The sequence below is a fragment of the Larimichthys crocea genome, chromosome XX (genome assembly GCF_000972845.2).
Source record: "Larimichthys crocea isolate SSNF chromosome XX, L_crocea_2.0, whole genome shotgun sequence".
Lineage (NCBI taxonomy): Eukaryota > Metazoa > Chordata > Actinopteri > Sciaenidae > Larimichthys > Larimichthys crocea.
The window spans coordinates 7,251,817-7,274,274 of NC_040030.1; the positions used below are offsets into that span (position 1 = coordinate 7,251,817).

At 41.0% G+C, this 22,458-nt stretch overlaps 2 protein-coding genes across 5 annotated transcripts in view; both read left to right on the forward strand.

The window, feature by feature from the left end:
- The window catches only part of tmtc2a (transmembrane O-mannosyltransferase targeting cadherins 2a), a 58,122-nt gene extending 36,741 nt beyond the window's left edge, over window positions 1-21,381 (forward strand). For 2 of the 4 annotated variants that reach the window (XM_027272180.1, XM_027272181.1), the window contains exons 3-12: window positions 3,202-4,036; window positions 4,888-5,002; window positions 5,769-5,854; window positions 6,474-6,658; window positions 6,895-6,973; window positions 7,901-8,022; window positions 11,108-11,189; window positions 12,929-13,043; window positions 15,666-15,729; window positions 19,519-21,381. In XM_027272180.1, coding sequence (XP_027127981.1) covers window positions 3,202-4,036; window positions 4,888-5,002; window positions 5,769-5,854; window positions 6,474-6,658; window positions 6,895-6,973; window positions 7,901-8,022; window positions 11,108-11,189; window positions 12,929-13,043; window positions 15,666-15,729; window positions 19,519-19,722 — 1,887 coding nt within the window. In that variant the 3' untranslated portion in view covers window positions 19,723-21,381. Of the gene's footprint in view, window positions 1-46; window positions 464-3,201; window positions 4,037-4,887; window positions 5,003-5,768; window positions 5,855-6,473; window positions 6,659-6,894; window positions 6,974-7,900; window positions 8,023-11,107; window positions 11,190-12,928; window positions 13,044-15,665; window positions 15,730-19,518 lie in introns of those variants that run through there. The other 2 variants (XM_027272183.1, XM_027272182.1) reach the window with 2 other exon arrangements.
- The window catches only part of LOC104928802 (E3 ubiquitin-protein ligase TRIM38), an 899,066-nt gene that overhangs the window by 91,769 nt on the left and 784,839 nt on the right, over window positions 1-22,458 (forward strand). The gene's annotated exons all lie outside the window — the stretch shown is intronic.

Consider the following 22,458-nt stretch of genomic DNA (forward strand, 5'->3'; position numbering starts at 1 on the left):
TTTCAAGGGGCTGTAATCACATTCCTCTGACCATAGAATGACAGTGTAGGCTAGAATCAATTAATCAACGGCTCAATCAAGAGGTTAAATGGCTTTTTTAGAGCAATTAGAGGGTGTAGTCGAGTAGGGAGTGACTCAGTTGTCAGAGGGTAATGTTTGGTTATTGAAGATCTATTTTCGACTGGCCACAGATGGCTAACAAAAGGTCAAACCAGACTTCAGCAGTATTGGTTACCACTCATACAGGAAACAAAAACCAGCAATCCTTCCACTTCATGCCTACTTCAGTAACCAACCGGCAGCCTGTTGCTTCTAAAAACAGAAGTGATAAGTTGGCCAAAAAAACAAATCTTGTTTGATGCTGACTTTGTGAATTCTTGGTAATACATCATTGGGAAAAAGCAGAACCAGCCTCCCACTCGAGCACACTTTTCAGTTTGAGTTGTGAGTGCGTGATTGATCGGTGAGTCAATTAAGGAATGATCTAGAAATACACAAGGCAGCGAGGGGTAAAATGAAGCTCATTCACCTAAATACCACAAATGGCTCTCTTGCTGGAATTGGCTTGTGTTCTGACACCAAGCAGAATTGGATTTCTCAGACAGTTTCCTCTCTTGACAGCTAACATGGGCTCATCCATCAATAAGAACCCCCCCTCCCTCCCTTCTTTTCTATAAAAGGCACTCTCTCTCATCCTTTGTGTACCACCTTTCAGCATCCAAATCAATATCCAATTTTTTTTTCACCACTCTTCCTTCCTCGATGTTTCTCAGAAGGCTCCAGAGGGTTGAACTCCTTGAACTGGCCTTTTTTTTTTCCATTTTACTATTGACAAGTGACTTTCTGTAACTAGCTGTTCCTACACTTCCTACTTCAGCTTAAACTCCTTAGCGAATACGCTTTTCCATTTCAGATCTGGACTAATCAACAACTGAACTGGAGCCAGTAGGTCAGGCGAGTCATTGCTAAACCTCTTTATTCTAATCCCAATGTGGGTTTGTTATGGAGAACTTGTGTTTTCCATCATGGTTCTTCAAAGTGCACACACACAAGCTTACTCATGCACAGTCATTTGTAAGAGAGAGGGAATAATTCTTTTAGTTTATTACAAATGAAAGCTTGTTCTCTGAGCTTGTTCTCGTGTTTTAAAAAAAGATTTTATCGGCCTTTTGCGCAATTCATTCAGAGCGGATTATACAGAGTCTAAATTATTACTACACTTGCATAAACTTACACTTTGAATTATGGATGCTCTAATGATGATTATCACATAGATCAAAGCCAACACCGAAAACACACAAAACTAGACCACCAATATAAACCTCTCCAGTCCTGACCAGTAACACAGTATAAGGAGCATTTACAGTACGTACACCAGCTCTAATTCACCCCACACAGGTTCAGATAGAGTTCATATTACACTGGTGCTCGGAAAGAATAAATGGACTCAGAAAATAGGAAGTGAACAGCATCTCTGCTCTGTGATCATCACACATGATGCTATGTCATTTTTTAGTCCAGCATGTAAAGAGGAATATGAGTAACAGGCACTTTTTTGCGCCAGGTTGTCTCTGTCAATAAGTCTTTGCATTTATGACATTCCAGTTTCAACAACGTTTAATGAAAAGACTTTAAATCAGATTTACTCAATCTGGGCACAAACACAGCACTAAATCGGACTGAAGCAGTAATTGATTTCAGAAAGCATCATATCAAATTAAAGGTGGTATTAAAGAAATCTGACATCAGAGCATCCAACAAGACCCGAAAGCAAAAGAAAAAAAATGTCACCGGTCTCAATTTCTCTCCCTGCCGTCACGGGTGAGTGTCATTTAACAAGCCAGCGATCAAAGGTCAACAGGTCATGAGTGTGATCATACAACCATGTCATGTAGTAACCGTAACTGCAACAGCACACCAGAATGAAGCAACTGAAATGAATTATACTTCCCACCCTGCGGTGCATCTCGTAGTTCCTGTCTGTGGCTTTGAATCTAATTTATGCATCAGACCTGATTCTGCTGATTTTGAAAGAATCGCCAGACAAATTTCCTCTGCATTTCCTTCCAAGTTTGTACTTTTAGGAATTTAACACATTTCAGTTTTTCAAAGGGACCATTCACTTGAGGTTTTAGTAAGATCCCCGGTTAGTGAGTGACAGTTCCTTGAAAGGTATTGCGTGACAGAGCAGAGGACCTAATGGTGATCATGCTTCAGAATTAATGCTCTTATGAGATGTAAACAGCATCTACATACCAACACAATGAGTCCTAAGCTGATTAGCGGTCACACTCACTGCGACCCTGACAGGCAACAAGGAAGGACTTAGATTGAAAGCCTCTCGTGCTTCAAATTTACTTCAAAGTTGACCCCAGCTAGGTCACAACTGAGGGCAGTGTGGTTTACTAATGTATGGAAAATTTTAGAAATAATCTTGACTTCACATCTAAATGGAAATACAGTGATTTTTCTCTCTTCTTTGATTTTAGACTTTTGGATTTCCCCCATTATCCTAAATCAAATGTTCTTGGCATTTCAAAATATTGCGTCTTTCACCAGTTTCACCAGAGTCTGACATATTCCATTAAAAATGATTATTTCTTAATAGAAACAGTCACATTGTTGCTGACCAAAAGTGACACCCATTACAGCGCACAGCTGTCCAAATCCTAATGTGTCTTTCACCGGTTTGAATAATTCATATTTCACTATTTTCATGTAAACAGAGCTGTGTTGTTTCTGGCTGGGGTGCATTTTAATTTTAAGAACTATGCCTAGTGTTACAAAGAACTCTATAATTGTACATGAGTGTGGTTTATGCCCCAGGCAGCTATCAAAAACATTCCAGAGATTGCTTTGCATAGCTTCTCTTTCTATATAAAAGTAGGATAATACATTTTGAAGATTTATAAATCAAACCCTAACAGTTCATACTGACAGACTGGACAATCCTTCTTAATAACGTATTGTCTACAGAGGCCGCAAATGCATTTACAGGACCATTGTTCCTCTGACTCAGCTCTGATCCAGGCCTTGAATAACTTGACAGGTATTAAAATAGGCACTTAAAATGAAAACAAATTCAGGTGCTCTGGAACACGGACAAAACTGTGGCTTTGACTAAGCTCTTCTGGATTGAAATGTTGATTTAGGTGCTTTCCTTTAGCATGAGTTTTTTTTTTTTTTCCTCCTCTCTTTCAGAAAAAGAACATCAGTGTTTTGCTGAGTCTTGGAGTGCTGGCTTCCTGGGGAGTGATTCTGCTGTCAGCTCGCCTCTACTGGATGGGCAATAAGCCTCCCAATTTCTCCAACTCTGACAACCCTGCAGCTGACTCGCAACATTTTCTCACCCGAACGTTAACGTTCCTCCACCTGCCCGCCGCTAACGCCTGGCTCCTGCTCTGCCCCGACAAGCTCAGTTTCGATTGGTCCATGGACGCTGTGCCCTTGGTCAGGTCCTTGGCTGACTGGAGGAACCTTCACACTGTTGCCTTTTACGGTGGATTTATCCTCCTGGCTATGTTTGGCCTCCGGAGCCCCGTCTCCAAAGGCAAGGAGACCAATGGGAAAGCCTTTGTCACTAATGGGAAATCAATCACTAATGGGAATGGTTACCATGCCCCTGACACAAACCATAACACAGACCAGGGGCCGCCAAAGACCACCCTGAATGGGTCAGCTGGATTCCACCACTGCCCTGCACGGACATCCTTGCCCCCTACACAAAACCTAGTACTATTTTCATTAGGCATCATGTCATTGCCTTTCATCCCGGCAACAAACCTATTTTTTTATGTGGGTTTTGTAATTGCAGAGAGGGTACTGTACATCCCCAGCATAGGCTTCTGTTTGCTGGTTGCTACTGGTGCAAGAAGCTTATATGTCAGACTGAGGACTAAAGGCTACAAGGCCTTACTGTTGTGTCTCTGTATGGGACTAGTGCTGCTGAATGGGCTCAGAACTGTTCAAAGAAACCGGGACTGGAGCAACGAGGAGAATCTCTACAAGTCTGGGATTGGTGTGAATCCTGCTAAAGGTAAATGATGGCCGCCAATTATCATTAGGGACGGGTATTAAACGTCAATACTGAAGTCTCTGTGTAGCTTTGAGTATCAGAAACTGTCAAACACAAAAACCTTCTTTGTCGAATACTAAAGCCTCCTTGGCCTGGTATGACTAATAGATTATGTTGACTAATTTAAGCTACTAAGATAATGCCATAGAACTGATGAGTCAGTTTGTTGACTTAATGCCTTGTCTTTACTTACACAAAGTTATTATTGCTAGTTTAAACTATGTGTTAGCCATTTCTAACAGACCTTAATATTGCTAATTTAAAGGTACCTTGTGGACTTTTTGACCACTAGGAGTGCTATAGGACAATACGAGTAAACACGATACATGTTCCTGACGATGATTTCACTTAATTTCACAGTTGGTGGCAGTAACACGCAAAGAAGCACAACACTGTGCCAAATACTGCTAGCTAGTAGACACAGTTGTGAACAATGTGGGATTTAGAATATTTTTCCAAATCATCTTTGAGAATGTTTTTTTGAGGAAGGAAATACATTTGTTAGACCTGGAGGAATTTTGCATACACATAAGCTGGATCACACTCAGACTGTAGCACAGCCTTGTTCATGATCTTGAAAGGCGTGGGAACATATGCAAGAAAATAACAGACACTAACATCTCTGCTTGGGGAAATGCAATACAGCTAAGCCCACAGAGAAAACCACAATATGACTTTCAGGCTCCTCCATCCAAGACTTGCTTTGGAATAGTTCATATATAAATATATTTTTATTTATTTTTAAATATAGACTGACATTGTGTCTTTCCACTCTGAAAGTGCAACTTTTGACTGACGCATGTCTCCTATAGCCTGGGGAAACTTGGGGAACGTGCTGAAGAACCAGGGCAAAATGGCAGAGGCGGAGAAGGCGTACAGAAACGCTCTACACCACCGAGGGAACATGGCTGACATGCTGTATAACCTGTGAGTGTTAAAGATGACAGTCCCACCTCCTCCTCCTCCTCCTCGTGTTTGCAAAGTCTTGACACAAGTTCCTCCCATCCATCACTTGAGATCGCAAACAGCAGAACAAGAAAGGCCGTATGATAGAGAGACTGACTGACAGAAAGAAAGAAAGTCAAGAAACTGAAATGAAAATAGATCAGGAGGAGAGAAGCAGGCGAGACACGCAGCTAAGTGTGATGCAAGAGTGTGACTAAGAGGAAATAACTCCCTGGTGCCTCTTTGTACCTTCTCTGCTACTGATTTGATTAGTGGTGGTTTGCAGGGCCTGTGGGAGAAAACCTCAATCCTGCAACACAAGGTGTCAAAGGTGCCAAAACCTCACAGCAGACCTATGTCTCTTGCTCTCATGCTGACACTGTTTTTCTCCACATTTCTTTGCTCTTTCTCTCTCAAGTTACGGGTGTCAGGAAGCTGGCATAGCAACATAGGCAGAAGGGAAAAACCAAATTATGTGTTTTTTGCATTCTGTAAAACGGAGCTGCTGTTTGAATATGATGGATGGCTGGGTATATTGTGGTTTTGCGTTGGTATATTAGGTAAGGGGATACAGAAACTGCTATATTTTTATTTCTCAGCTTTTACCCAAAGTGCCCTCATCGATTTGACGAGCTGTAATTTTGGGTAAAGCTTGCTTTACCTTCACAGATTTAAAATAACAAGGCAAATCCTCTGTTATGCAATTCATGGTCTTATTTCTGCTTCTTTTCTTTTTTTTGTCAATTAGTGGCTTGCTGCTGCAAGAGAATGAGCGTTTCACTGAAGCGTTGCATTATTACAAACTGGCCATTGGGAGTCGGCCAACACTGGCATGTAAGTAAACCTCATTTCGCTGATGATTCATGATGACTTGAGTGGTCGTGATCGGGGAGAAAAGAGTTATCAGCAATTAAGATGTTCACATTTTGGCTGAGTCTTTATGGGAGCTAAGGGTCCGTTATTAGATTGTCATCATGGTCCAACTTTAATGCTGAATTAGATGTTCTTCTGCCACATGGTCGTTTAGAGGACCATATTCAGGCTATTTCAGTGCGACGGTGAAATAATGAGATTCAATCTCACACTTGAGTGCTCGCATGTCAGATGAGGGTCTGTCTTTAACTGCACCAAGAACAGTTTTATAAGAGAGGACAGGTTTCCAGACTGCTTTTTCAGCTTGATAAGTTATCTTCAATCAGTCCTTAGCCTAATCTCCTTTTTAGCACCATTTATTTCTATTTTTTTACATACTTTTCTTATAGTCATTTTATCTGCCTTTGACCTCTGTTCAGTCTCAGTCTTTTGGCTATAACATTGCGTGTCCTAGCTTTGTAGATTTTCCACATTCTTTCCACTCTTTTGAAGTATCAGAAAATGAGTTGTTGAATGTTTGAGTGACAGCACTTCTAATCCTGTTGCGCTGCTTTACTTCAATATCCCTGCCTCTTCACAGCGGCCTACTTGAACACAGGAATCATCCTGATGAACCAGGGCAACCTGGAAGAGGCCAAACGCACCTTTCTGACATGTGCTGACATTCCAGACGAGAACTTGAAAGACCCACACGCCCACAAGAGCTCGGTCACCAGCTGTCTGTACAACCTGGGAAAACTGCTCCATGAACAGGGCCAGCAGGAGGTTAGTTTATGCTAAAATAAACCAAGGGAGTGTTTTAGGAACTTTTTAAATCAGAATAATGAGACTAGGGCCAAAAAACTTGTTTATATTGCCTTTCATGATGACTTTATGACCACTTATGTTTAACCACTTATCACTAATGTAGGACTAAAAGCTACTATTATTATTTATTATAATAATAATTAGTATTATAATACTTTTAATACTTAAGTCTTTTTTTCCCCCCTCTCCTGCAGGAGGCCTTGTCTATTTATAAGGAAGCGGTACAGAAAATGCCCAGGCAGTTTGCACCACACAGCCTTTTCAACATGATGGGTAAGTTACTACATCCTGACGCAGAATCTAAATTTGCAGATCTATAAATTCCCCTCTGGTTTTTGATGAGGTAACATAACCATTTGCACGTAATTCAATTCGCATCAGCTATAAAGAGCATGATGGTTTTCGGACGTGAGTAAAACCATGTAGTCATGGGACAGGTTTGGCTTGAGTTTCACAGATTTTTACATGTTTGTTTCCATTTTAAATTGTTGGTCTTCCATTTAATCCGAGCTTTGACAGGAATTTAACAAATTGGCATGAACTCATTGCCAGAAAAAACTTCAGGGAACTTGAACCACCTGCTTGATTTCAACACTGTAGCTCGTGAGCGTGTGCACAGGCTCTCGAGTCCTCTCACAGAAGATTGCAGCTAATCCGTGTAATAAATCACATCCATCTCTTTGTTATTGTAACACTAATTACATTATTGGAAGCGCATCCTCACAGCATAGTTCAGATTGCAGGGAGACGTCTGCACACATTCCTCGCATAAGCTAAATGAGAATAGGAAGTTTGTTTTGTCAGCTGGAGGGAAGGCATGGAGGAGTGTGATGTCAGGTGGATTCTTTGTTAAAACTTGATTTGTCATTTTTACCCCAGAGGCTAACAGCATCTTCTGTGATCAAATAAATTTTCAGCAACAGTTTCAGACAGAGAAACTACAGTGGAGCATTAGATCAACATGTTGTTGTCCCTATAGATAAGGGAATGAAGGATTTTTTTAACAGTGTTAATACAAACTTTTTATTTATGCTCAGAGGTAGGGAAAGTGATAAAAATGAGATATTCAGTCATGAAAAAACAAAAAAAAATCTATATATATATATATATCTATATATAATCTATCATCTATATATATATATGCTATTTAATATTTCTGATCATATAAAAACTAACCTCCTGATCTGTGTTCTGTTTCAGGAGAGGCCTACATGAGGCTGAACAGGCTAGAGGAAGCAGGCCACTGGTACAGAGAGTCCCTCAAGACCAAACCTGACCACATCCCTGCACACCTCACTTATGGCAAACTGCTGTCCATCATCGTAAGTCCTATTACTGAGACACACACACACACACACACACACACACACACACACACACACAGGAAGAACCATGAGGCAAACTGAAGCATTATCATAACGACTGCAGTGGTTAATAACCTGGCAGAGTGTAATTAAACGGGACCTGAAGTGGCAGAGCGCACCGTTGAATAATGCATATAGAGTGACTTATGGGACGTTGTAGTGAGGCGAACCCGCGCTATCGATTCTCCCCGCAGAACCTGAAGAACTGTGATAATTGTCATGAGGTGCAAGCTTCTGACTCTGCAAGGTGCATGCTAAACAAACCCCTCTCCCCTGATCAGACTCCTTCTCAACAAGAGGAATTGTGATGCATTCCTGAATGAGACGTCCGACCTCTAGCAGTGCTAGCTGGCTGAGAAGAGGATAACGCAGTGTGAAAGACGGAATTAAGACAAAAATGTTGCATTAAATACCTTTTTCTTTGACCTTGAATTGACCCTGATTCAGGGCCAAATAGCTTAGAAAATCAGCTCTATAGTAGCTGCATAAATGCATGTCTGAAGATTACAGACACGGGGAGTTTGTCTGGTGTGGATGAAAGCTATCCCACAGTGATTGGATGAGTTCCAGATTATCCGTGTGTTTTCGGTCCCTCGCTGTGTGCATCTTTATACACATGTGTGTAAAGGGCACTCAAGTTTGCCCGACATTTCTGCAGGAAAAAGACACACTTCCTGTCTCTATCCTTCCATGAAAACAAAAACACATTGATGTGATAACAGATGTGTTCACAGCTGAGTCAAGTTTAGACGTGGGGGTTCGACCTTGTGTCCTCTGTAACCCCTCTAGAGATGTTAGACCGCCTCCCTTCCACGGCCTTGGGTGCTGAGCAAAGACACGACCAGCCTGCAGTGTCTTACGCGCATGCAGCTGCAACCCTCACAGAGTTCTGATCATTTCCTCTCTTTTGTTGAAAGATTTGAAGATATACACAGCACACACACACACACAAACACCTAAAGCGCAGGCTCAGATTAGAGTCGCCCAGTGTGGCTGGACATCTGCTGTGCTCCCTCAGGCTCAGGGCTTCAGATCCACGCAGGGTCCTGCCTCACTGAGAGGCCCCCTTCCACCTCTACAGGGCTTTAGGAACAGGAGATTGGATGGACCCTGGACAATGGGCCAGTGGACAGGCTTATAATGCAATTACTCTCCTTCCTTATTGAATCACGACATCGGCTACATTTTTGGCCGTCCTGCCGGAGTCAATCGACAATACAGACACGGGGAGGAAAGGTCAAACTGAAGTCTTGTACCGTGGTTCACCCCAGCATGTGCTGTTTTTTCTCTGAAAGTTGATGTATAGCAGTACTGTGTGTTTCAAAGTGACCTTCTCGCATTTCTTTTAAAAGTAAATCAGAAAAACTGGAACCTGATAGTGTTGTACCCATCCACATCCGTTAGCAAACAACAAGTGCAACCTCCTAGAGCCACTAACTTCCTGAGATCAGAGCACTTTTCAAATAGGTCTAGGGTAACATAAGAGGCCCTGCTGCCGGTCAGAGACCTCTTGCTGGAGTCAGACGGGTGTGGTGTGCATTAGGAAAGCTGTGGTCAGTCGGCGATAAGCTGATTTATGAATTTAAGCAGCGTGTTTAGATCTTGTGGCGGAAGCCCCGCTCGATAATGCAGAAACAGATTACACACTGTAAGCGAGCCGACCGGAGTCGCGCATACACAGCAATAAATCAGAGCGCATCACAAACTCGTCCTTTCAGAGTTGTTTTAAAAAATGTCTTCTTCTTTTTTTTTTTGTTTCAAATTGATCTGGAACTATTCATAAATCTGCAAAAATGATGACCGAGCTCTAATCTCACTGGACTGAGCCACCCTACTTTCAGTTCTGATGGATGGCCGAGGGAAAGGTTTAATTGAATGTAAAGAGAATAGGGCCAAAGAAAATGTGAAGTAAGCCATCTAGGCCCGATATACGCTCATTCATTTGGAGCGATTGCGGGCACGGGAAAAGAGCTAATGAAGCAAACCTAATATGCCCAGTCCTCTCATTTCTTCTTCCAATGGCAATATGGAAGCAATCAGAGCTGAAGCATGAAACAAAAGAGGTGGAGAAATAAGGACTCATGCACACAGAAGCAACATCTTCCTCTGTTTGGTTGTAGGCACACACACGCATGCCTTGGAGGTTTGTCTTTAAAGGTGCAGCATGGGAGGTACTGTGTTCTTTATGAGTATTGGTTTTCTACTGAAACCTCACAGCGGGGGTTACAATGCTGCAACTGATGCATGTCGGAGCACTAAAATAACTCAAAGCAGACACAGAAGAATACAGCTGAGCTTTGTAGCTGTGTGTGTGTGTGTGTTTTGTTTGCCTGTGCGGTCTGCACGTGTTCAATAAATATCATAATCCGTAATGTCACAAAAATAAATGAAATAATCTGGCAGTGCTGTCACTATTGCATGTCTCTATTTCACCGCATTCAGAGATTAGCATCTATTCCCTTCAGATTTATTCAGTTTTATTCACTAGATGCTTTACACACATTATTTTAGAAAGATTTCTGTTCTCAAACACACTTCCTTCAGATCATAATGTCGTGTAATTCCAGTTTGTAGATTATAAGTATCGTGCTTTGGTTGGTTGTTTTTTTCCCCCCTACAATTTATGGTAAATAAATCAGTGGGATTCCTTTTTTTATTTTTGGATGACTTAGGAGACACCACTGACGCCACAGCTCCTGTAGTCCAAGGCTGGAGTTTCTTATCCTGCCCAAGCATACAAACAGGCCTATGTTAAACCACCTATTTAACCACTTCAAGCCCCAGGGTCTCCCAACAAGGGGTTAGGGTTAAGGATACTACATGCATACTGATACTTACATATCTGAACAAATGTCACAGGTGTTCCCTTTTTATTATGACACCAAAATTATTCAAACAGACAGAGATTCATTTTGGGTGTGTCATTTTCAAACAGTTCAGTCATAACCTTGTCCTTCTGGTTGCATCAGGTGTTTGGACCCGAGTATACCTGCTCCCAGAGTTAGTATATTTGTAACGAATGTATTCTTTTTTTTTCTTATAGGGGCAGAAGACAGAAGCAGAGAAGTACTACCTGAGAGCGATACAGCTCGACCCGACAAAAGGAAACTGCTACATGCACTATGGTAAGAATAGACATCAAAAGTCTCCCGTATAATATTTTTAGCAAACTGACATTAGAATTGGAGGCTTCAGCGTCTGTCTGTGGTAGACGGAGCTATAAAATCCAGAATTTGAAGTCCCTTTCTACCAACTATAACACGCCTGATTGCTGTAGGCTTTACACTAATGATCAGGCTTTGCCGCAGTAAGCTGCACTCAGGATGATTATTAGGCAGGGGTCTCTGGAACTTTGTAGCCTCACCCTCAGACCCAGAGTCGTTAAATATAAAATGGTCCTGTTGTAAAGCGCCAAGCTCAGCTCAGCTTTTGTACCCTGATAAGAGTTTTGGAAAGAACTGACAATCCTCTGTCATTTAATTCACTGTTGGTATCAGTGTTGGAGCTGTTTGAGGTTTTGCAGATGGCGCAAACACACATGCAAACAGGCATGTATGCTTTGTTTATCAGAGTGAGGAGACAGAATCAGAACACACTGCGTACCATCCGTAACCCAGAGTAAAACATGTTTTGTCTGTGCTGCTGTTAATGCAGTATTTCATATCGGTCTAGAGGAGCGGGCTCCGTGCTTCTCCATGTCACTATCTTTAGGATATTCATAGGTAATGAAATCTGTCCTGTCTCGCTGAAAGCGCCATTGTGCCTCGTCCCTTTCTCCTTTCTCCCTTATCTCTCTTCATTCCTCCCGGTGCTTTCTCTGCGCTGGGATATCTTGGGGTTCGGGTTTAGTTTAGTCCCTAGCGAGGGGTGCGTTGCTGTCTTTGGCCCAAGTTGTTTCCCCTTACACTCTTTCCTCCGTCTCTGCCTATCTGGCTGTTTTTTTACTTTTGTTCAATGTTATCTTGTTAGTTTCTTGCTATAGGTGATGTTGATTTAGGCCGGTCCCCTCCTTTATCACAAATCTGGCTTGCTTTAGCGATCCTTTGGGTTCCCTGGATGAGCTCCAGGTGCGAGTGCGTAAAGGGGTAGTGATGATATCTGGCCACGTTACAACACAACGGATGCACACATGATGACACAGAAACGAGAGAGCTCGAGGAAGTGAGTACACACACACCGGGTGATGGCTAAGACAAGGCCTCCTTTCCTGCCATTGTTCACAGTCAACGCATTTAATGCAAACTGTCCCCCGTACGACCCAGTTCTAAATAGTCTCCTTTGGTGTCTAAAAGCTTGGAAGAAAAGCCAACAGAAACGTACCTCAATAGAGCCTCTCCACATTCTCATTCCCCTGCACCCAGCAACATCTGCGGCCGTTAATTTATAGCCGCCGAGTCAGACACTTGTGGGTGCCGCACCAGGTGGCCAGACTCTCACAGGAAAACGCAAGAAATACCTCCGTCTCATCTGTGTTCTCGAACGCCGGCGTGCAGAAACAGCGATCCTTTCACTGTCTCTGCCTCCTAGTTGCATTTCCTGTGGGCCGCTCTTCTCTTTCACTGCCTCCATTCATCTTCCTTTGTTTTCCCCCAACGATCTCCATCTTTGTCTGTCAGGAGCTTCTCCGCAGGCTTTCCCTTCAATAACACAACATCGGTTTTCCACAACATGACACTGAAGCATAAATCTGTGATTAATAGCAAGCAAGCAAAGTCCAAACCTTCGTAAGTAAACAAGACAGAGTGCACAGCCATGCTGGTGTCTCTCTTGGTCTATAGATAGACGCGGTGTTGAGCTAAAATTAATGAAAGTATGCATACATGTTTTTTAGAACGTACTTCCTCTGTCTTCCCCCTCTCTCCAGGTCAGTTTCTGCTGGAGCAGTCTCGTCTTGGCGAGGCGGCGGAGATGGCGGAGAGAGCCGCAGAGCTGGACAGCTCAGAGTTTGACGTGGTCTTCAGCGCTGCTCACATGCTCAGGTTGGCAAAACCGGACATTTAACAACAGTTTTCCAATTCAATCAACATACATATTTCAAGAAATGTTAAGGTTTTTGCTGCTGGATTTATCTTACACCACTGCTATTTAATAACCATCTTTGAAATATAAATTATACCAGTGTTATAGAATAGTAAATGTACCCTCTATGGATCTAGCTGTCATAAAAGCTGTTATGTATAACATTTATAAACAGCAGCAGAGTTTCAGTCCATCGTGGTTCTGTTTCAGTCCAGGCCTTGTAAAGTAGCCATTGGAGAGTTTTCCCTCAAAGTTTGGCAGGCACTCGCACAGACGGCGTTTAAGCCTCCAAACGTGTCAAAAGGGACTGCAAATTGTCCTCTACTCCCAGCCACTCAAGGAAATATTGGAGCAATGCGCCTTCGTTTCTTTTTGCTCTACATATCTGGAAAAGTCATCACCACTCTCTCGCATCTATCTAAATACAACACCAGAGAGGGTTTGTAAGAAGAAAAAAAAGTTGAAAGTCTGGAGTTTGGCAGAGGCTGGCTTTTGGAAACGTAAGAGTAAATCTAAATGACAGATCATTCTGCTGTAATCCGGTCTAACTGATTATTTTTTGCCGAGACGGAATATGACATTAATCCAAACAGATTAGGATTTAATGAACGTGACACACGTGTGTCATCGGTTGGATTTAAAACTCAAGCTCTGCTGGTAATAAAGGTGGGCTACAAATCTTAGCTCTTTTTAATCTGCAAATATTGATTGACCAGAACCGGGGTTATAATACTGATCTAATAATTCAGTTTGATAGTTTTTCCTTTAAAACGGTTTGCATGAGATTTCATTGCAGCAAACCACTCTCATGATTCAAATAAACCGTCCTGTCCGTCTATCCTTAAAGCCTGACTTCCTGTGTCTGTCCTCGTTACCAAACAAAACACAGTCCGAGGTTATAAGATGATGACTGTGATAGTCAGTTATAAACGCCAGTGAACCCTGAGACGCATTCTCAAGGCATATTTTACGTGAGTCACAGTCTTATGAATATTAATTGCCGTGTCAGGAAAGAATGGTTTCCTTGACTTTATTAACTTTGGCACAGCATAGCCCGGTTCATGCACTCTTTGGATAAAACTGTATGTATGGAGCAGATTAACTGTTGCCATTTTATAAACCCAGCTGTAGCATGGAGGGGAGGACTGGTTGGTGAAGTGTTTCTGGCATTTTAAAGACCTCCATCTCTCTTCATGATACCCTGAGAAGCAATAAGTATAATATGGACAGTGGGCTAGTCGTCATCTTAAAGTAAGTCACTGCGAGTGATTAAGAAATGACTCTTGAAAGTTTAGTAATTTACAAGCTCATATAAAAAATATTCAACACTGCTGCAGCCGAAGAATCTGCACCATCCGTTGGCTACTATGTTAACAGTATAAACTCATTAATATTCAGAGACTACTGAATAAACTAATAATTCCATGTTTCTTAGTTTGGCAAGAAACATCTTTGTCTGCAGGATTTTGGCATCGTTATTGTTAATTAATTAGAAATTCAAGCCAATTTGCTCAAAATGATGTGATATCTTTATCCAGAGTAAAATGGTTAGTTGTTAAATTGTTGATAAGTAATAATAATTGCGAATTAGCCAATCAGATGATTGGCAGAAGCCAAAAGCAGAAAACATTATAGTTGTCACAACTTTGTGCAGTAAATAGAAGATTCAAACATATTTTCCATATTCTATTTCAGTATACTTCATATCCTATTTTAGTATATTTTGTGTCATACACATATTTATATTTTTCTCATATTCTGTTTTGAGATTTTTTGCATTTAATATTCTTTTTTACCTAATTTTTTATAGTATTGTATTTTATTTCTATCTGTTACACACTCTTAATGCTGAGCTGACCGGTTCCTCTTGTCCAACATACACTATTTCATTGTATTGTTGACACTGTGTTAACCTGCATTTGATGAATCAACCTGAAACTTGAAACTTGAAACTTAATCTGCATCTGGCATATAAAATGATTTTTATTTTATGTAATCCTGTATTTAAACAAGTGGCCTAGAGATCAGTGGCATAGTGGTCTCATTATAAAGTCCTGTACATGAGAAAAAACAAAACAAAACACATTATAAACATGATACAAATGCATAGAAGAGAGTTTTTAATTGAAGAATAGTATTTAAAACTGCAGTACAGCTAGAGTTTAACCATCCTGTGATCTGACATCATAATAACTGCATTTAGATGTGCTAAGAGAGGCAGTTTTTTTTACACAGTGGCATAAAGGAGTGTGAAATGTATCACCTGCGATGAAGCACAGAGGCTTTAAATGAAAAAAAAAAAGTACTATGTGCTTGATTCCTGATAATTGTAGTACGTTTAACATATTTTTAACGGGAAATAAATCTGACTATTCCAAAGAAGAGTCTTAAGTATAATCACCACTGAGGAATTGTACCGCAATCTGCACAGTTAATGAATGTCTAACTCCAATTATACTGGTTCATATGATTAGCTGGGCAATAATGGATGAACGCAATTATAATCAGTAATTTGCGTTAGTACAATGTTATTAATATAACCCGTGTTATGTCACATTTTTACTCTTCTTTTCTCTCTTCAGACAGGCCAGTCTGAATGAAGCAGCAGAGAGGCAGTATGAGCGTGCAGCCAACCTCAGACCAGATGTGAGTACCTGGACTTGGTGGGCCTGTTAGCACTTATCATGGAAATGCACACACACACACACACACACACACACGCCTGTACTGTAAATTCAATTTACAACATGCTATGTGTTACCCATCATTCTGACATTATATTATAGTACTGTTGTTCCTGGCAAACAGCGACACAGCGGAATATAAAATGGAAACTGTGTTCTGTTCATGGCTGGGAACCGTTAGCTCGATGTTCTAACACAAACACAGAAATCCTAAAAAGAAAAGAGTTCAGTGGTTACTGTCGCCCGATATTGAATTTACACATTTCACTTCAGAGTAATATCTGATCGTTACAGTACAGTGAAACAGACAGAGCCTTGTGGGATATCGTGTCTCTCGGTGTCAGCACATGCGGTTTGAGGAAGCTGAAGGCTGTCCTGGTTCTACCGAGTATTAATCAGTCATTTTAAAGGAAAAGGGTGCGTGGACTGATATGCTGGAGGTAACTTAGAGTCATAGGACCTAGAAGGAGCTTCCTGCAGTCATTCGTTATGTCAGTCTGCTTAGTGACAGTCTACACTGTGACTTATGTTACCAGTTCAGTTCAGGGGAGAAAGGGTCAGACCTTCAAACTTCATGCCCTTCACTGGAAACTAGTGTTATATAGCCACACCCGTTATAACAGTGTTTCCATATGGGTTTTTTTCACCACGTTAGATGAGCTCAAGTGCTCCTTTATGGACACCATGTTCATGCTCCAAATTGAACTGATTTTAAACTGGATGTAGAGCAAACGGAAAAACATGAGCTGAGGAGATTTGTCCGGATGTAACGCTATATCTCAACTATTTATCTGATACATTTTGTTGCTAGAAAAATGACTCATAAATAGGAAATATACAGAAAAAAAACATTAAATCATGCTGGTGTTAAAGAGTCTGACAGCTGTTGGACCTGCTGGTAGCGCTCCTTCTTAAATGGTGGGAGTAGCAGTTGGAGATCACATGCTATGAAGCATAATCAGAATACATAATAATAAGAAAATGACAGCACATTGCATTGGCTAATGCACAAGAAATGTTGCTTAAACAAAGGAAGGAACATTGTTCAGAAAGACGCAAAGTTTACAAAGACCTTTTTAGTTTAAATATTTCAACAAAACCTTTCTCTGTCTTAGATAAAGCTTAGATTCTTACATTCTTGCATATCCTCTGTTTTTCATGCAGCAAATCTATTACAACAAATCTATGGTAGTGTTCATCTCTATCTTTTTAAAATGAGCTGAGCTACTCTACAGTTTTTACACGTACCCCCTGGCAACTGTAAATCTACCCCGTCAGGAACAGGTACAGGCTGGGAATCACAGCTTTATAGCATCTGCCCCTTTTTAGATAAAGTCTTCCTGTCTGTTTGTATCCTGTTTAAGCGAGTAAAGCCACAGAAGAGAAGAATGATGACTGTCCATTTTAATTTATTCTGTAAGATATTAAGCTGCCTCAAAGTCATCAAAATTCACAGTCTGTGAGCCTTCATGTGCACATTCAGACACGCTGAAGGCTTCTCTTGTCATTTGCTATGAGTAAAGCGCCTCTTGTCTTTGACATTTTCCCTGCACACGTCTGCCTGGTGAATGACAGTCTCTCAAATATAAACATAATCCAGTAGCTTTCAGGTCATGAAAGATTCAGCGCTAACTCTTCGTGCTGAGAAAGATAATGATTGTGTGGCTCGAGAGAAAGGTGCCAGGAGAAAATTTGGGATTGAAATGCTTTATTCATACCACTCAGATGGAGGTTCATCTACTGCGAGTAATCAGACTACAGTATGTGCACTTTTTTTTTTTTTTTTTTTTGGTGATATGATGAACTCATACTGGAATATTTTGTTTGTTTGTTTGTTTGAAGTTTTAAATCTTAAGATTTCAGGCCTTTGTTAATTTGGCAACACCTGCAGTTACCATGGTAACAGCAAGTGTGAAACATTGTACCATTGTTTTGTTGTGTAGCATTTTTGATGAGCGATCCTGGTCAGTGCTAACTGAGATGATAACATACATTGCCTTCCCTGTGGCTTCTTCACAATAAAAGCCTGTTGAATGCTGATAAGACGTTCCATTTACATTCATCCGCATGTCACACGCTCATTTGTCTTGTTACATGCCAAATACATTTCAAAATATATATTTTTGAGTATTCTTTCTTATTGGCAATATCCCTCTAATATGTCTTAATACATATTTTAATGAATTATTATTCAAAGCAGACAAGCGTATAAGAGAAACTACCCAAAACTACTGAAAGAACACTAAAGGCCTTAACCAGAGCCACCTTAGTTTGTCTGTGGACTACTGTAGAAACATGGTGGACTCTGTGGAAGAGGACCTGCAGTATTCAGGTGATTATACACTAATAAAATTGTAGTTATATCATTTATTCTGTAAACAGAGCACCCTAAATCTTACACACTGAACCTTTTTTTAATCTTTAAACATTGAGCCAATATGATAAATCACTGTAGTTTGTAGGGCAGGGGGGGGTATCTGAAAAGATCAGAGGTAGATGCTATCTTAAAAATACTTTCTGGAGGTTAAGAGCTTATGTCCGCTCCGTCACTGTGAGTGTGTTTCAGCAAGAGCGAACCAACTTCATTTGTTTTAGTCAAGAAAAAGGAGTTACTGACTTGGTTTTTGGCTGCCTTCCTGTTCACAGAACACATGTAAACAGGGCTCAGTTTCTAATGATTTAGCTCGGTCTGTGTATTTAGAATGACTAAAAGGACCCTCATTTATCTAGCTTAGTATGTCTCGACTGCTCGTGAGGTTCTTGAATGGTACACAAAACAAAACATGGGCTTTGAAATGTGACTGATTGATACATTCATTTGTTGCATTAGGTGAGAAAAGCAAAACCCACTGAAAGAGAAGTGGCAACGCTACACTGCAGCTGCTCGGTCCGTTAAAAAACTCCATTAATTAATTAATTTTCAAGCATCTTCCAGGCCGCTGCTTGAAATATTCCAGCTCGCTTTCATTTGATACATTAGGTGAGGAAAAACAAGCCCCCACTCCCAAGGCTAGCCTTTTAACACCGCTCGAGAAGTGGAATGTAAACAAGTGAAATTTCAGCGTCGAGAAGAGACGAACAGTTGTGTTTAAGGGAGAGAAACTCTGTGAACTAGTTGCCAAGCTGCTAACCATATGTCATGCAGCGAGGACGCAGAGCCGGGAACAAAGCCAGGTGTTAGGGAATGAAGTGCTGACGACTTTTAGGCTGAGAATGGGGTGTGTTAGTTAGTTATGGCTTGCTGAGGGTCATGTCTGTGACTTATTTTGTAGATTTCCACAACTGGTACACGCAAATGGCCACATGGTTTCACTTTGCAGCTTCAAAATATGTTATTTTATTAAATAAGACTCCAGAAACACACCTTTAAATGGGTGTGTGCATACATACAAAGCCACACACACAAACTGTAGATATTCTAACTGTGGGACAGGGCTGACTTGATGCATATTTGATTGTCTTAGCCTTAAGGAAATTCGCCACAGCCTGTGCCCTAATCCTCAATCCACAAAACAAAAAAAAATCTGGCAGGCGTCCTGAAATGTGTGCATGTCTCACATAACTGTCTGTGTCAAAAGTAGAACTGAGAAGGACGAGTTTAAAATAGTTTGCCCAGATAGATAAATCCAAGGTCGACACAGTTGCCACAAGTACAGTAATCCTGTAAGCTGACACCCTAAGATCTCTGTAATTACGGCATTATGCAGCATTCTTCTGACCCATTTCTCACTCTGCCTTTGCTCTTTCCTAGTACCCGGCTGCTCTGATGAACCTCGGCGCCATCCTCCACCTGAATGGCAAACTTCCCGAAGCGGAGGCCAACTACCTGCGCGCGCTACAGCTCAAACCCGACGATGTCATTACCCAGTCCAACCTGCGCAAGCTGTGGAACATAATGGAGAGGCAGGGACTCAGGATCAGGCATGGGCTCGGGATGCAGAAGAGTGACATGTGAACTGAAAGAGTTGCTGCGCTCTTCCCTTAACGATGATGTAATGTCCTCCAGAGAGTGAAGCAGGATAGGAAACGAAAGCACCTGAGGCTAAAAGCCCTCTCTACGAGACAGGAAAGACTGATTCTTGAGAGTTGTGGCCTGTGATGCTTGTGGATGTTTGAGGCGTGGCATGTCTGGGATTCATGTTCGGCTCGATAATACGTCACCAACAGTGCTGTGTGATGGCTCAAACGACTACGACTATTGCCAAGTCCTGAAGAAAGAATCTAGAACAAAAGTCTCACAAATTCTGATTTCACTATCACTAAAAATGTGGGTATGTTTTAAAGCACTTAATTTGAATGAGGATGTAGCAAAAGTATTTAAATAATAATGTCTGAAGAATGGGTTTTGGAGTTGGTCGGCGGGTTTGTATTAAAGGGGAAGTCCTCCAGTTTTACACATCAACATCTGTTTGTAGGTCTTGAAGTACTACTACATATGTAGGGAATAAAAACAAACTTTCTAAAAAATTATAAAGCATTTTGTGACTCCAGAGGGCGCTGTTTGCGGTCTGATACGTCGCCTCAAGTGATGTCATTTGAGTCAGCATCAGTTTGAATATGATGAAAATCTGGCAGAATTTAAAAAAGACGCAAGCTTACCCGGCCTCTGTAGACCGGCTACCGACTTGAGACATCATTAGCTGCTACTACTGTAGCGTAACACATCCATCCAAATCTCTGTTTGAACTGTCGGCGGATCAAGTTGCGTTGTGGGTAACGTAGACGGCAGGTTTGGACAAGAAAGAAGGATGTGCGGAATAACAAAGACGATATCTCTGGTTGCGCCGCATTCATTTTGATCTTTTGGACTGCAATGCTGAATCAGTGGAGTACTCTTTTCAGATATAAAAAAAATTAAAACCCTGATTAATTACCCTCAGGGTGCTCTCGCCTTTTCTTAACACAATAAATGCATACCATTAAAAGCATGCCAGTGCTAAGACATCTTCAGGTACCAACCCTCTAATACAGAGCTGTATAGTAAATTGCTTCAACCAATTAAAAGAACAGGTTAAAGCATGACGCATAGCCAATCACATCCTGTTGTCCGAGTCCAGATTGTTTGCACCTGGTGCATTTTTTAACTCTCATGACTGTAAAAAATAAAAACAGATCATGAGGAAACTCCTCCGCGGTGCCAAAGCTTGTACTGAGTCTTTTAGGCCTCTCGTGCCAAGCAAGAACTGTTCTCACGTACGTGTTGTGTTCCTTGTGTCGAAATGAATATGTTTCACTTCATGTGATCGAACTTAATTTATTAATACATGTTATTATTTTATGTGAAAAAGCCAACACTGTGCCGTCACTATCACAGTAGCCCACCGTCTCTGATTCCTCCACATAGATAGGCTACAGTAGGTAACATGACAATACATTCAAATGTTTTTTTTTGTTTTTTTTTGTATTACATTTGTTTCTCTCTGCTCAGGGACATCCGGTTGTGTTTCCTGTCACAGAATGGGTTTGTGACACAGAGAGAGGTCCTTTTAAAAATGACGTTAGATGTTTTTGATAATTGTGATGTTTGGTTAAATTATAGGAAATGTGTAGCTTAAAATGTGTCGTGTTTTGTAAAGACAAGTGAAACCTTTTCCATAATAAAGAAAAACATCATAATTTTTGTGTGATGTCTTCTGGAAAGCCTGTGTCTGTCAACAATGTAAATTCAGTCAGTGACCTATATGAATATCTAATAACTTCTTCTGAGGTCTAACTCTCTGTTAGGGACATGCATAACATAAATATAGAGCATGTGAAAAATATCCATCATATTTAACAGCTGGGGTCTCTGAGATGGCAAACAGAGCTAAAGCTTATGCTTATTCTGTTGTGGTGTTCATGTCTATGAGCAATTCTGATCAAATCAGAAAATCAACAGTTGAAGAGAGCCCCAGACACAACATCAGAGCTAAACAAACTGTCTCGCTGTGAAGGGTGCATTAGATAAACACTGTGGGTGTAGCAGTGATGTCATCATGGACTATTTTGCAGGCTTGTTCTTGTTTATATTTTTGAGTGTTGGAAATGTTAAAGGACTGGCGTGTGGCATGGCAAACTCTGTGGAAGAGAACCATCATAAGATCTGGATAATTAGCCTTGATTACAGAGATTACACACTAATGAAAACATAGTTATGCATAATATATGCCATTTCTGCCACATTGTGTAAACAGAGCCCTAAATTTTAAACACTGGACCTTTAAATAATTTGAAAAGGGAGTCATTTCTCTCCAGCGTGCTTACTTAGACAGAAAAAGTAATGCCACACTCTCTAAATGACACACACACACAGCCTACTGAGAGGATCCACTAATTATCATAAATCATCTGATCAAGTAGACCTCAAAGAGACTCTAATCACATGCCAGACGCACACCCAGCTGTAAATATTTAAGAAGATATCAAACTGACTCACTCGACTCACTTATTGACTCGGAAGAACTCGCAGTCCCACTTCCAAACATTTTCAAACTTTGCTCTCGAAGTTTGAATAAATCCGTGAGGACCGATTTGATTACATAATGATAATAACACTGAATCAAAATGTGGTGTTTGTTATGCATAGAAATAACCTTATTTTGAAACACCATCTGCTAGACTCATCACTAAATCCGACCCTCTTAACCACAGGACCAATGAAATCACCCCAAATAGTTTACTCAGAGATTAACAACAATATATACTGTATGCC